Raw genomic sequence first — 11,567 nt, 5'->3', positions numbered from 1 at the left:
CCTCAGCTGCTTATTAATTTCCGTAACACAGGAAGGGTCTCGGCCCGAAACGTCGACAGTGCTTCTCCTATAGATGCTGCCTGACCTGCTGCGTTCCACCAGCATTTTGTGTGTGTTTGAATTTCCAGCATCTGCAGAGTTCCTCGTGTTTGTATTAATTTCCGTAGCTACTATGGCCCCGCCCCCGCCCCCGCCCCCGCCCGAACTCGCCCGAAGTCGCCCGAAGTGCTGCCGGGGACACGTGATCCGCAGCCGCGACGCCTGGGCTCCCGCAGCTGTTTTGCGACTTCCTTACGACAGTGCCGCAAAATGACCTAGTTTACGATAGATGGACTAGAATCTAAAGCAGGCATGGGGAAACCTCGGAGGAAAGGTTAGTTTTGACGGGGGTTGGGATCCGGATACGTGTCTGAGGTACAGAGATAAACCGGGAAAGGGGATTGGGGAGGTGGTGTATTGATGGACCTGGAGAGATGAATGGGGAAGAGTTACAGAGATGCACCGGGACAGAGGATCCGGGAGGGGATATAAAGATGCAAGGGGCCAGAGGGTCGGAGAGGGGTACAGAGATGGGCGGAGATAGGAGGGTGTGGGGTTACAAGATGGACTGGAGCATAGGGTCAGGGGTTGCAAAGATGAGCAGGTGTCTGAAACACACACTGGAGTTGAGAGTACAGTTGGTCTATTGCATGGACTGGGGATCGGGGCTGAACCAGAGGGCAGGACAGAGTTAGGCAGGGAGGGGAGTCCCAACACCCCTTTTCTCAGTTCCCCCGCCGCATCCGTGAACAGGATGAGGGTTTCCTTTCCAAAACATCGGTGATGTCCTCCTCCTTCAAAAGTATAGTTTCCCTTTCTCCAGTATTGAAGCTGTCCTCATCCACATCTCCATTTCTCCTATATCTGTCTTCACCCCATCTTCCAGCCACCTTAACAGGGATAAGTGATAAGTGTTAGGGCATATGTTAAATGGTTAACATATCGCAATAATTTTCCTTAACATATTGATAAGCTAACTGACTCTCAGGCACCTCATGATCCTAGGACCATTAAATCATGCAACCTAAAATCAGCTGAAGTCATTTGAGAAACTACGGTGGGGTTACTGAAGAAGCTACAGTGGGAAAACCAATGTTTGCATAATCCAGTAAACCCATATTCCTAGCATGATAAAAAAAAACCCAGCCACCCAAAACTAAAAAACACTCTTCTTGTGATGTTCCCAACAGTCTTCCAACACACTCTTATTAGGGTGGTCATTCCTCTGCCTCCTCAAGTTAATACAGTATGTTAACAACAGCTTCAGCCTCCACAACTGTAAGGGTAATTGCCCATTTCAACCAAAATAGACAACCTTAACTGCACCACAACACAATCTTAAAGCCTGTGCTTGTATCACATCCAGACATTTTAAATTTGAAGATGACGCTGATCTATAAGCCACACAGTCATAATCAAATTCAGACCTAATTAAACAAATATAAATGGTCAGCTAAGATTTTCATGTAGCACCCCAAGAATGCCGACATGGACCTGAGGATACTTAAAGCCCCTTTACATTTGTCAATTATCTTCCTGATATGGTGCTTCCCCATCAGCTCATTATCCAACCACATGCCAAAACATCTTACTTCTTCAAGAGTTTGATAATATGATTTCAAATTAAATACAGGTCTATTGATCCTCTTTGTAAAACACATAACTTGTGTTTTAGCTACTGAAAGCTTAAAACCTCGTCTATTCGCCCACTGTTCAACCTTATTAGTTTGAATTGCACCCTATATACAGTTAAATAGAAATTCCTATCTCTAATCCATAATACTCCAACATCTGCAAAAAGTGATTTACCCACCCCAGTACCTATCACAGAGAAAGTATCTTTTAATCATAATATTAAACAATAAAGGGCTGCCTTCTCTATCTCATAGAAGCCTGAATATACCTTAACCTACCCTTACTGTCCAAATAAAAAAAACACTGAAAAAAATTATATAGCCTTCCTATCACTCCTAATTTCCATAATTTAATCAAAAGACCATCTCTCATCTCCTTTCAGATTACTTTTTTAGCCCTTTACCTTTTCACCCATCAATTTCCAACTGCTATTTGATCTCACCTACCTTCCACTCACCTGGCTTCACCTATCACATTCAGGCGTACTCCCTTCCCCCCACCTTCTTATTCTAATTTAACCCTCTTCCTTTCCCATCCTGATGAAGGATCTCAGCCCAAAGAGTTGACTGTTTATTCATTTCCATTGATGCTACCTAACTTGCTGAGTTCCTGAAGCATTTTGTGTGTGTTGCACTCTCCCTTCAGTTTGGTGTGAAATTTTTTTCTGCTTAGATCTCTGGTCTCCTGGCTGATTTAACACATGGACTTTGCCAGCTGAAGATGTACTTTCCCCCACCCAGCGAATTAGATACAGCCGTGAATTTAGGGAGGGAAAACCAATGTTATTGATGGCAACTGTAATATCAGATATCTAAAATTCCAGGATTGGGGCATCTGCCTTGCAATAGAAGATTAAATATTAGATTAGCTTTATTTGCATATGAAATGCGAGCAGGAGTAGGCCATCTGGCCTGTGGAGCCTTTTCCACCATTCAACAAGATCATGGCTGATTTGACCATGGACTTATCTCCATCTGCCTGCCTTTCCCCCATAACCCTTCATTCCCCTACTATGCAAAAATCTAACCAACCTTGTCTTAAATACTGAGGTAGCCTCTACTGCTTATTTGTCACATGTACAAAGGGACATGTCTTTTAAAACTGAGATGAGGAGGAATTTCTTCAGCCGGAGAGGGATGAATCTGGAATTTGTTGGCACAAAGAGCTGTGGAGGCCAAATCATTTATTGGTTGTATTTAAGGCAGGGATTGATAGTTTCTTGATTAGAAAGGGAGTTAAGGGGAGAAGGTGGAAGAAAGGGGTTAATTGATTGGTTGAGTAGATTCAATCGGTCATTGACCGAAATCTCCTATATCTGATGGTCTAAAACAAATCTGGTTCACTGAATTCTTACATGCAATTATTTCTTAACTATCTCCTTGGTTTGGGGGGAATTAGGGATGGTGAATAAGTAACAATGATGTTCATGTCTTTTTTCTCTAAGCCCATTCTTCCTCATCTCCCCTTAATCCCCTTTCCAATCAAGAAACTACCAGTCCATGCCTTAAACTCAACAAATGAATGCCTTGGCCTCCACAGCCCTCTGTGCCAACACAGTCTACAGATTCACCCGTCTCTGGCTGAAGAAATTTCATAATCAACTAGGCAAAAGTTAGTCCAATTACAAACAAGAGAACATCTGTAGATGCTGGACATCCAAGTAACACACACAAAATGCTGGAGGAACTCAGCAGGCCAGGCAGCATCTATGAAAAAGAGTACAGTCAATATTTCGGGCCAAGACCCTTCATTGGGACTGAGAAAAAGGGGGTGAGGAGTCAGAGTAAAAAGTGGGGGGAGGGGAGGAAGACGCACAAGGTGATAACTGAAATAGGAAGGGGAGGGGTGAAGTAAAGAGCTGGGAAGTTGATTGATGAAAGAGATACAGGGCTAGAGAAGGGGGAATCTAGTAGAAGAGAATAGAGGGCCATGGGAAAAAGGAAAAGGGGAGGAGTACCAGGGGGATGTAATAGGCAGATAAGGGGATAAGGTGAGAGAGGGAAATGGGATTGGTGAAGGGTGGGGGAACATAACTGGATCTTCGAGAAATCTATGCTCATGCCATCAGGTTGGAGGCTACCCAGATGGAATATAAGGTGGTGTTCCTTTAACCTGAGAATGGCACTAGAGGAGGTCATAGACTGAGATGTCAGAATGGGAATGGCAATTTGAATTAAAATGGGTGGCCACTGGGAAATCCTACCTGTTGTGGTTGACAGAGGGAAGATTTTAATGAAGTCAGTGACAGCTGTGTTCATTCAGACTCGAAGATGAATCCCCAAATGCTGTCCAGTTCACCAACTCAAAGTCAAAATGAATCAGCTGTGATCGATTGGCGAAGCAGACTCAATGGGTTAAATGGCCTAGTTTTGTTCCTATGGCTAATTGTCTCCCTGGTTGAGATCTTATCTTTCGCTTCTATTGGAGCACCTGGAGGAAACCCGTACGGTCATGAGTCTGTATGAATGCCATTGCTTATTAGGGGTTTGTACCTTCTCGCCGTGACCGTGTGGGTTTATCTGGATGCTCCAGTTTTCTCCCACATTTCAAAGCCATACTGTACGGGTTAGGATAGATAAACTGGGGGCAAGTTTTTTAGGCACTGGAATCATGGTGACACTTATGGACTGCCCCTTTCATGTCCACAGACTGTGTTGGTTGTTGCCGCAAGCGATGTTTTCTAACAGGAATGAAAATAATCCTTTTAAATCTTCTCTAGTGGAGTTCAGCCATGCTGAGCGGATGATGATGACAATTGCTGATATCCTGAAAGAACTGATTGAAGCGCATGAGCAAGGGAAGGATGTCAACCTTAACAAGTAAGTATCTACTCTAGACTACTTGACCATAAGAGATAAGGTGAAACAATGCAAAGATTTGGAGGTGTTATAGTGTGGGACAGTAAATCAAAGGTAGGATTTGCAAGCAAAGGAGTCTCCATTTAGCACCATCATCACTTTGAATTATAGGGAAAGCTGAAATATTTAGGGGGAACCTGTGAGGGAACTTTTTCATTCAGATGGTGGTGGGAGTGTGGATGAGGGTTCAATTTCAACAATTAATAGAAATTTGGATAAGTACATGGATAGGAGGGATATGGAGGCCTATGGTCCAGTGGGAAGATGTGTCTAGGCAGAATAACAGTTCAGCACAGATTAGATGGGCTGAAGGGCCTGTTTCTCTGCTGTAGAGCTCTATGACTATGGGGGCAGAACTAGGCCATTTGGCCTGTCAAGTCTGCTCCGCTATTTGATCATGGTTGCTTTATTTTCCCTTTCAACCCCATTAAAAGCCGTTTTAATATTTGTCGTAAAACTGTCAGAGCCATCTATTTGAATTCAGAATTAGATTATTATCATTGTCTTGTATGGTGTGAAATTTGTCATTTTGTAGAACAAATACAAATATAAAAAATTAATTGAAAAAATAAACAGTGCTAAAAAAGGGAATAACTAAAGGAATAAGGATGAGGAGAGGTGACTTAGTAGAGATTACAACATGGTAAGAGGCATAGGTGAAGTGGACAACTAGAGACTTTACACAGGGCAGATACAGCTAATACTGGGGGCATAATTTTAACACAATTGGAAAAAAGTATAGGGAGGATGTCAGAGGTAGGTGCTTTACAAAGAGTGGTGGGTGCATGGAACGTGCTGTGGATCTGTACATTAGGACATTTAGGAGACTTTGATAGGCACATGACGTGGGAGGGAAGGATTAGATCTTAGAGGAAGTTGAAAGGTTGGCACAGTGTTGTGGGCTGATGGGCCTGTATTGTGCTGTAATGTTCTGTGTTCTATAACGGTAGTGTTCATGGACTATTCTGAAATCTAATGGTGGATGGGAAGAAGCTATCTCTGAATTATTGAGTGTGGGACTTCAAGCCCCTATGCTTCCTCCCTGGTCATAGTTACAAGAAGAAGGCATGTCCTGTTGCTTAGTGATGTAAGCCACCTTCTTTGGGGCACATCCCACCCACCCCCAAAGATCTCCTCGACATGGGGAGGAATCAAGGGGTTAGATCTGGGAAGATGCTGCCTTAAAGTGTGTATGCAGTGGGCTTGGTAATTCTGTTTTGATGAAAGGCCCAGATTGATTCCATCTTCCCATGCCCCATTGACTGTATGTCGCCCCACTTTATAAATTTCCTCACAGTCACCTCTTTCCCAAGCAGCCTTCCATCCTTTACTGCAACCAGTGTGAGACAAGCTGATTTGCCTTCATCTGCAGGTGATGACAAACTGCTGCATGACTCCAAGACAATACCCCATGCACCATCAGTCTTCAGGCCATGCTACTCAGGGACTTGTGCTAATATTATTTAGTGACTGTAGGTGCTATCATTACTATATTTGCTGAGTGCTGCGTGTGACTATATTTTGCACCTTGGTATCAAAGGAACACTGTTTTGTTTAGCTGTCTACTTGTGTATGGTTGAATCTATACACTACTAAAACTTAAATGCTCTGTTTGTCTGTTTATGACCTCCAATTAGCGCAAACGGTGCATTACAGCGGCACTATTTTTGGCTAAGTCGACTTAAAATGCACTAACTTACAGAATGCAGGCAAAATTCAGGGTTATATATTCATATAAAATTGCTCTCTCGCCAAAATCAACAGCCCCACTTACACCCGAGAACCGATGTCAGCCATGATGGAAACTGCCATGCAATACCACGACGCATGGGCACGGCCAGCCTCAGAAGCGATTCACGACGCTCACAGCAGCAACACCAACCGGAGCAAAAGGGCAGGGCAGCTCTATTTCAAGCGGTCACATTCTGCTAATCACCATCAGCATGTGCAGAATTGTGACAGATCTAACTGCCACCTATCAGTAAGATAATTAAATCTTATTGTAATGACGTACTTCAAGACACCCATCAAACCCTTTGCTGCAGTCAAAGGACAGCGGTGACTATATCACGTCCATTTAGGAGGGCGCCAACCACATCATCAAGAATAATCAGCTTCCTGGAGGCTTTGGTGTTACTGCTTCGTATCTTCTATCCAGCATTAGGGTCAAAAAAAGTATGGTCAGCCTAATTATGCCGCATGGAAAGAGAACGGGGACATGATGATGAAGAGGTGACACCAAACGTCGTCCGGAAGCGGCAAGGAGAGGGAGAGAACAAGAATCGGATGAGGCCAGGGCCACACAACTCCAGGATCAAAGAGTCACAACAGAGAAGGTGAGAGAAGAAGAGACAGAGGAAGAGAGGTATGCACGTCTCCAGAAAGACAACAACAGTCACAGAAGGAGGAGAGAGGAAGAGATGAAAAATGCACTTCTCCAGGAAAAATGCAAAGGAGCTGAGAAATGCACTTCTCCAGGATCAGAGACAAACAGCAGAAGAGATGAAGAGAGAGCGAATGAAAGGGCTGCACGTTTTCAGAATGGCAACAAAGGCACAAGGGTGGCGGATCAACCAGAAATGATGCCATCATAAGTGTCCTTCGTTAAACGAGGATGAGCTATATTTGCCTTGCTAACGTCCTTCTTCTTTTATAAACTGAGGTTTTCTTCTTCAATTTCCAAAGCAAACTGATAACAATAGCATTCAGTAAAATTTAATGTTCATTCTGGTCACATCAGACTGCACTACCTTTCTCTCAAAGGGTGCCCCAACGGGTCACCCCATTGTCTAGTGACAATTAAACTTGAACTTGAATTGGATTTGCACCATGTAGGCCTTTTACTTCCCCCAATGGAGCAGACTAGGAGCTTACACAATGCCATGCAGAATTCAGTGCAGCTTGCTCTTTTACTATTAGTGGGTGACTTCTGAACCTGTTGAGTCCATTATTTATTTAGAACAAGGCTGATTTATATCAAGACTTCATTTTCCTGGTTTGGGATACCATCTGAGTAACAAAATTGAAATTGATAGATTTTTGTAATTTTTAATTAACACTTTCCTCAATAGATTTTTGGGGAGGGTGCTTCAGTCTCCACAGCTCCTGTGTGACAACATGCTTCCCAGCATCATGTCAGATGGTGTGACTTTAGTTTTAAGACTACATTAACTTTTCTCACCTATCTCTTTGAATTTCTTTCACTTCAATTCAAAATCATAATTCAAGTTACTTGCCTATACACATTTCTCCAGGTGGCATTATAGTGCAGCATGATGCTATGACAGTGCTAAGGATCCAGGTTCAATTCCCACCATTGTCTGTAAGGAGTTTCTACGTTCTCCCCCAACAATGTGGTTTTCCTCCGGTTTCCAAAGATCTATGTGTTACTAGGTTCATTGGCCACATGAATGCAATTCTGTGGTGCAGATTTAATAGGAAGAGAAGGGCCTGTTAACATGCATTATCTCTAAAATAAAAATGAAATTAACAAATTGATTCTGTACACTTAATGCATTTTTGAATTATATATTATTAATTAATTTATGGTAATATTTTGTTTTATGTGTGCATTTTGAAACATAGAAAGTAGAAACATTGAAAACCTACAGCACGATACAGGCCCTTCTGTCCACAATGCTGTGCTGAACATGTATTTACTTTAGTTATTACCTAGGGTTACCCATAGCCCTCTATTTTTTAAGCTCCATGTACCTATCCAAGAGTCTCTTAAGAGACCCTATTGTATCTGCCTCTACCACCGTCACCGGCAACCCATTCCATGCACTTACCACTCTGCGTAAAAATAACACTTACCCCTGACATCTCCTCTGCACCTGCTTCCAGGCACCTTAAAATTGTGCCCTCTTGTGTTAGCCATTTCAGCCCTGGGAAAAAGCTTCTGACTATCCACACGATTAATGCCTCTCATCATCTTATACACCTCTATCAGGTCACCTCTCGTCCTCCATCATTCAGCCTATTCTCAAAAGGTATGCTCCCTAATCCAGGCAACATCCTTTCTGCACCCTTTTTATAGTTTCCACATCCTTTCTGTAGTGAGGTGACCAGAACTGAGCACAGTACTCCCAAGTGGGGTCTGATCGGGGTCCTACAGTATATAGCTGTAACAATACTTCTCGGCTCTTGAACTCAATCCCGCGATCGATGAAGACCAATCCACTGTACGCCTTCTTAACCACAGAGTCAACCTGCACAGCAGCTTTGAGCATCCTATGGACTCAAACCCCAAGATCCCTCTGATCCTCCACATTGCCAAGAGTCTTACCATTAATACTATATTCTGCCATCATATTTAACCTACCAAAATGAACCACCTCACGCTTAGCTGGGTTGGACTCCCATCAGCTACTTCTCAGCCCAGTTGTCCCACTGAAACCTTTGAAAGCCTTCCACACTATCCACAAGACCCCCAACCTTTGTGTCATCAGCAAATTTACTAACCCATCCCTCCATTTCTTCATCCAGGTCATTTATAAAAGTCACGAAGGGGTTCCAGAACAGATCCCTAAGGCACACTACTGATCACTAACCTCCATGCAGAATATGACCTGTCTACAACCATTCTTTGCCTTCTGTAGGCAAGCCAATTATGGATCCACAATGAAAGTTCCCCTTGGATCTCATGTCTCCTTACTTTCTCATTTCATTTCATTTTTCAATCTTTTTATTGATTTCCAAATAAAGAATATACAAATCGGAAGAGGAGTTTAACAAGTAGATAATATAAAAGACATATAAACAGCAATAGTAAAAACAAAAAGTGTATAATATCAAAATCAAATAAGTAAAATATTATGCTGTTGTATATACAATGGTCAAAAAAAACTACAACTCCTCATAACAATCAAAAAAAAGATTGGAAATTTTATTGATAAGGAAAAAACCCCACTAATTAAACTGAAATTAAAAAAAAGAAACAAAAAAAAGAAAAAGAAAGATTGGGCAGTCCAATTGAGGATAAAATTAGAAAAAAAAGAGAGAAAAAAAAACACATCCTTCCAGTCATCTCCGAACCTTCATGGATAAGGATATTCCCCAAAGAGAATAAATAAAAATAAATTAAATCATGTGAAAATATTGAATAAAGGGTCGCCAGACTTGTTCAAAATTAAAGGATGTATCAAATGTCCGGCTTCTAATTTTCTCCAAGCTTAGACATGACATAATGGAGGAGAGCCAATAAAAAACAGTAGGTGGGTTAGATTCTTTCCAATGTAGCAAAATAGCTCTCCCAGCCAGTAAAGTTGAAAAAGCTATTACATGTTGGGCAGAAGCAGACACTTTGCTTGCTTCCTCTGGAATAATCCCAAAAATTGCTGTAAGTGGATTAGGTTGAACATCCATATCTATAACTTTAGATAATATTCCAAACACATCCCTCCAAAAATTAAACTTACACATGACCAAAACATATGAGTTAGAGTAGCCATTTCTGTGTTACATCTGTCACAAATAGGGCTTATATTTGGAAAAATATGCGCCAATTTATCTTTGGACATATGTACTATCTTAAACTGAATTAAGATATGGCATGCGCAGATAGATGAATTATTGACTAAATAATAAATTTTACTCCATTGGTTATCTGAGAGTGAATGTTGAAGTTCTACTTCCCAGGAGCGTTGAACCCTATCATTAGGTGATGTGCAAGCATTCATTAACTGTTTATAAATGATAGCTATTAATCGTTTTTGAAAAGGTTTAAACTGAAAAATAACATAAGCCAAATTTGAAGAGCAGACCAAGGGGTAATTCGGTAAAAAATCACGTAAAAAATTCCTAACTTGTAAATACCTGAAAAAATGTGTATTAGAGATATCATATTTATGCATTAACTGTGAAAAAGATGTTAAACAGTCTTGTAAAAACAAATCTAAAAAAGTTTTTATTCCCTTAATTTTCCATGTTAAAAAAGCCTTGTCCAAAGTTGATGGTTTAAAAAAGAAATTAGAATAAATATTACTAGAAAGTAAAAAATCATTTAATTCAAAAAATCTACTAAATTGAAACCAAATTTTTAAAGTATGTTTGACAATAGGGTTAAGAGCTTGTCTACCTATTCTGGAGAGCGAAAAGGGAAGACGAGCTCCTAATAAAGAAGCTAACGAAAACCCCATTACTGAATTTTCCTCCAACTGTAACCGTGAAGGGCGATCTTGGTCGTCTAAATCATAAATCCAAAAAGTAATATAACAAATATTAATTGCCCAATAATAAAATCTAAAGTTTGGTAAAGCCAGTCCTCCATCTTTTTTTGATTTTTGCAATAAAAGTTTATTCACTCTAGAGCTTTTATTATTCCAAACATAAGATAAAATCAGAGAATCTATTTTATCAAAAAATGTTTTTGGAACAAAAGAGGGAACTGCTTGAAATATATATAAAAATTTTGGTAGAATAACCATTTTTATAGCATTTATTCGACCTATCAATGATATCGACATAGGTGACGTTTTAGAAAGCGCCTGTTGAGTATATTCAACTAAAGGTAAGAAATTATACCTATATAGGTCTTTAAAATTTTTTGTAATTTTGATACCAAGGTAAGTAAAATGGTTTTTGGCAATATTAAAAGGTATTTGATCATAATAATCAGAATAATTATTAATAGGAAATAATTCACTTTTATGTAAATTAAGTTTATATTCAGAAAAAGTACCAAATTCCATAAATATAGATAACTGATGACGTTTACTGATTCTACATTCTCTGGGAACCTTCCTAAAACTTTTTATGAAGCATTAATTTCATTGATTCCAAAAAAAGGAAAAGACCCACTGGAATGTGTATCCTATAGACCTATTTCTTTACTGAATGTAGATTTTAAAATTCTCTCTAAGATTCTAGCAAATAAGCTTGAGACTATCTTGCCTAATGTTATCTCAAACGATTAAACAGGATTTATTAAAAATAGGTACTCACGTTTTAATATTTGAAGATTTTTAAATATCATTTATTCCCCCTCAGCCAAAGAATCGGAATGTATTGTATCTTTGGATGCAGAGAAAGCCT

At 40.4% G+C, this 11,567-nt stretch overlaps 1 protein-coding gene across 1 annotated transcript in view; it reads left to right on the top strand.

Annotated features, from left to right (window-relative positions):
* Positions 1-241: 241 nt before the first annotated feature.
* The window catches only part of elp3 (elongator acetyltransferase complex subunit 3), a 120,066-nt gene continuing 108,740 nt past the window's right edge, over positions 242-11,567 (top strand). The window contains exons 1-2 of the mRNA XM_073056692.1: positions 242-373; positions 4,394-4,493. Coding sequence (XP_072912793.1) covers positions 352-373; positions 4,394-4,493 — 122 coding nt within the window. The 5' untranslated portion in view covers positions 242-351. The remainder of the gene's footprint in view (positions 374-4,393; positions 4,494-11,567) is intronic.

Source organism: Hemitrygon akajei, chromosome 9 (genome assembly GCF_048418815.1).
Source record: "Hemitrygon akajei chromosome 9, sHemAka1.3, whole genome shotgun sequence".
NCBI lineage: Eukaryota > Metazoa > Chordata > Chondrichthyes > Myliobatiformes > Dasyatidae > Hemitrygon > Hemitrygon akajei.
This window is presented reverse-complemented; position numbering and strand designations above follow the sequence as displayed.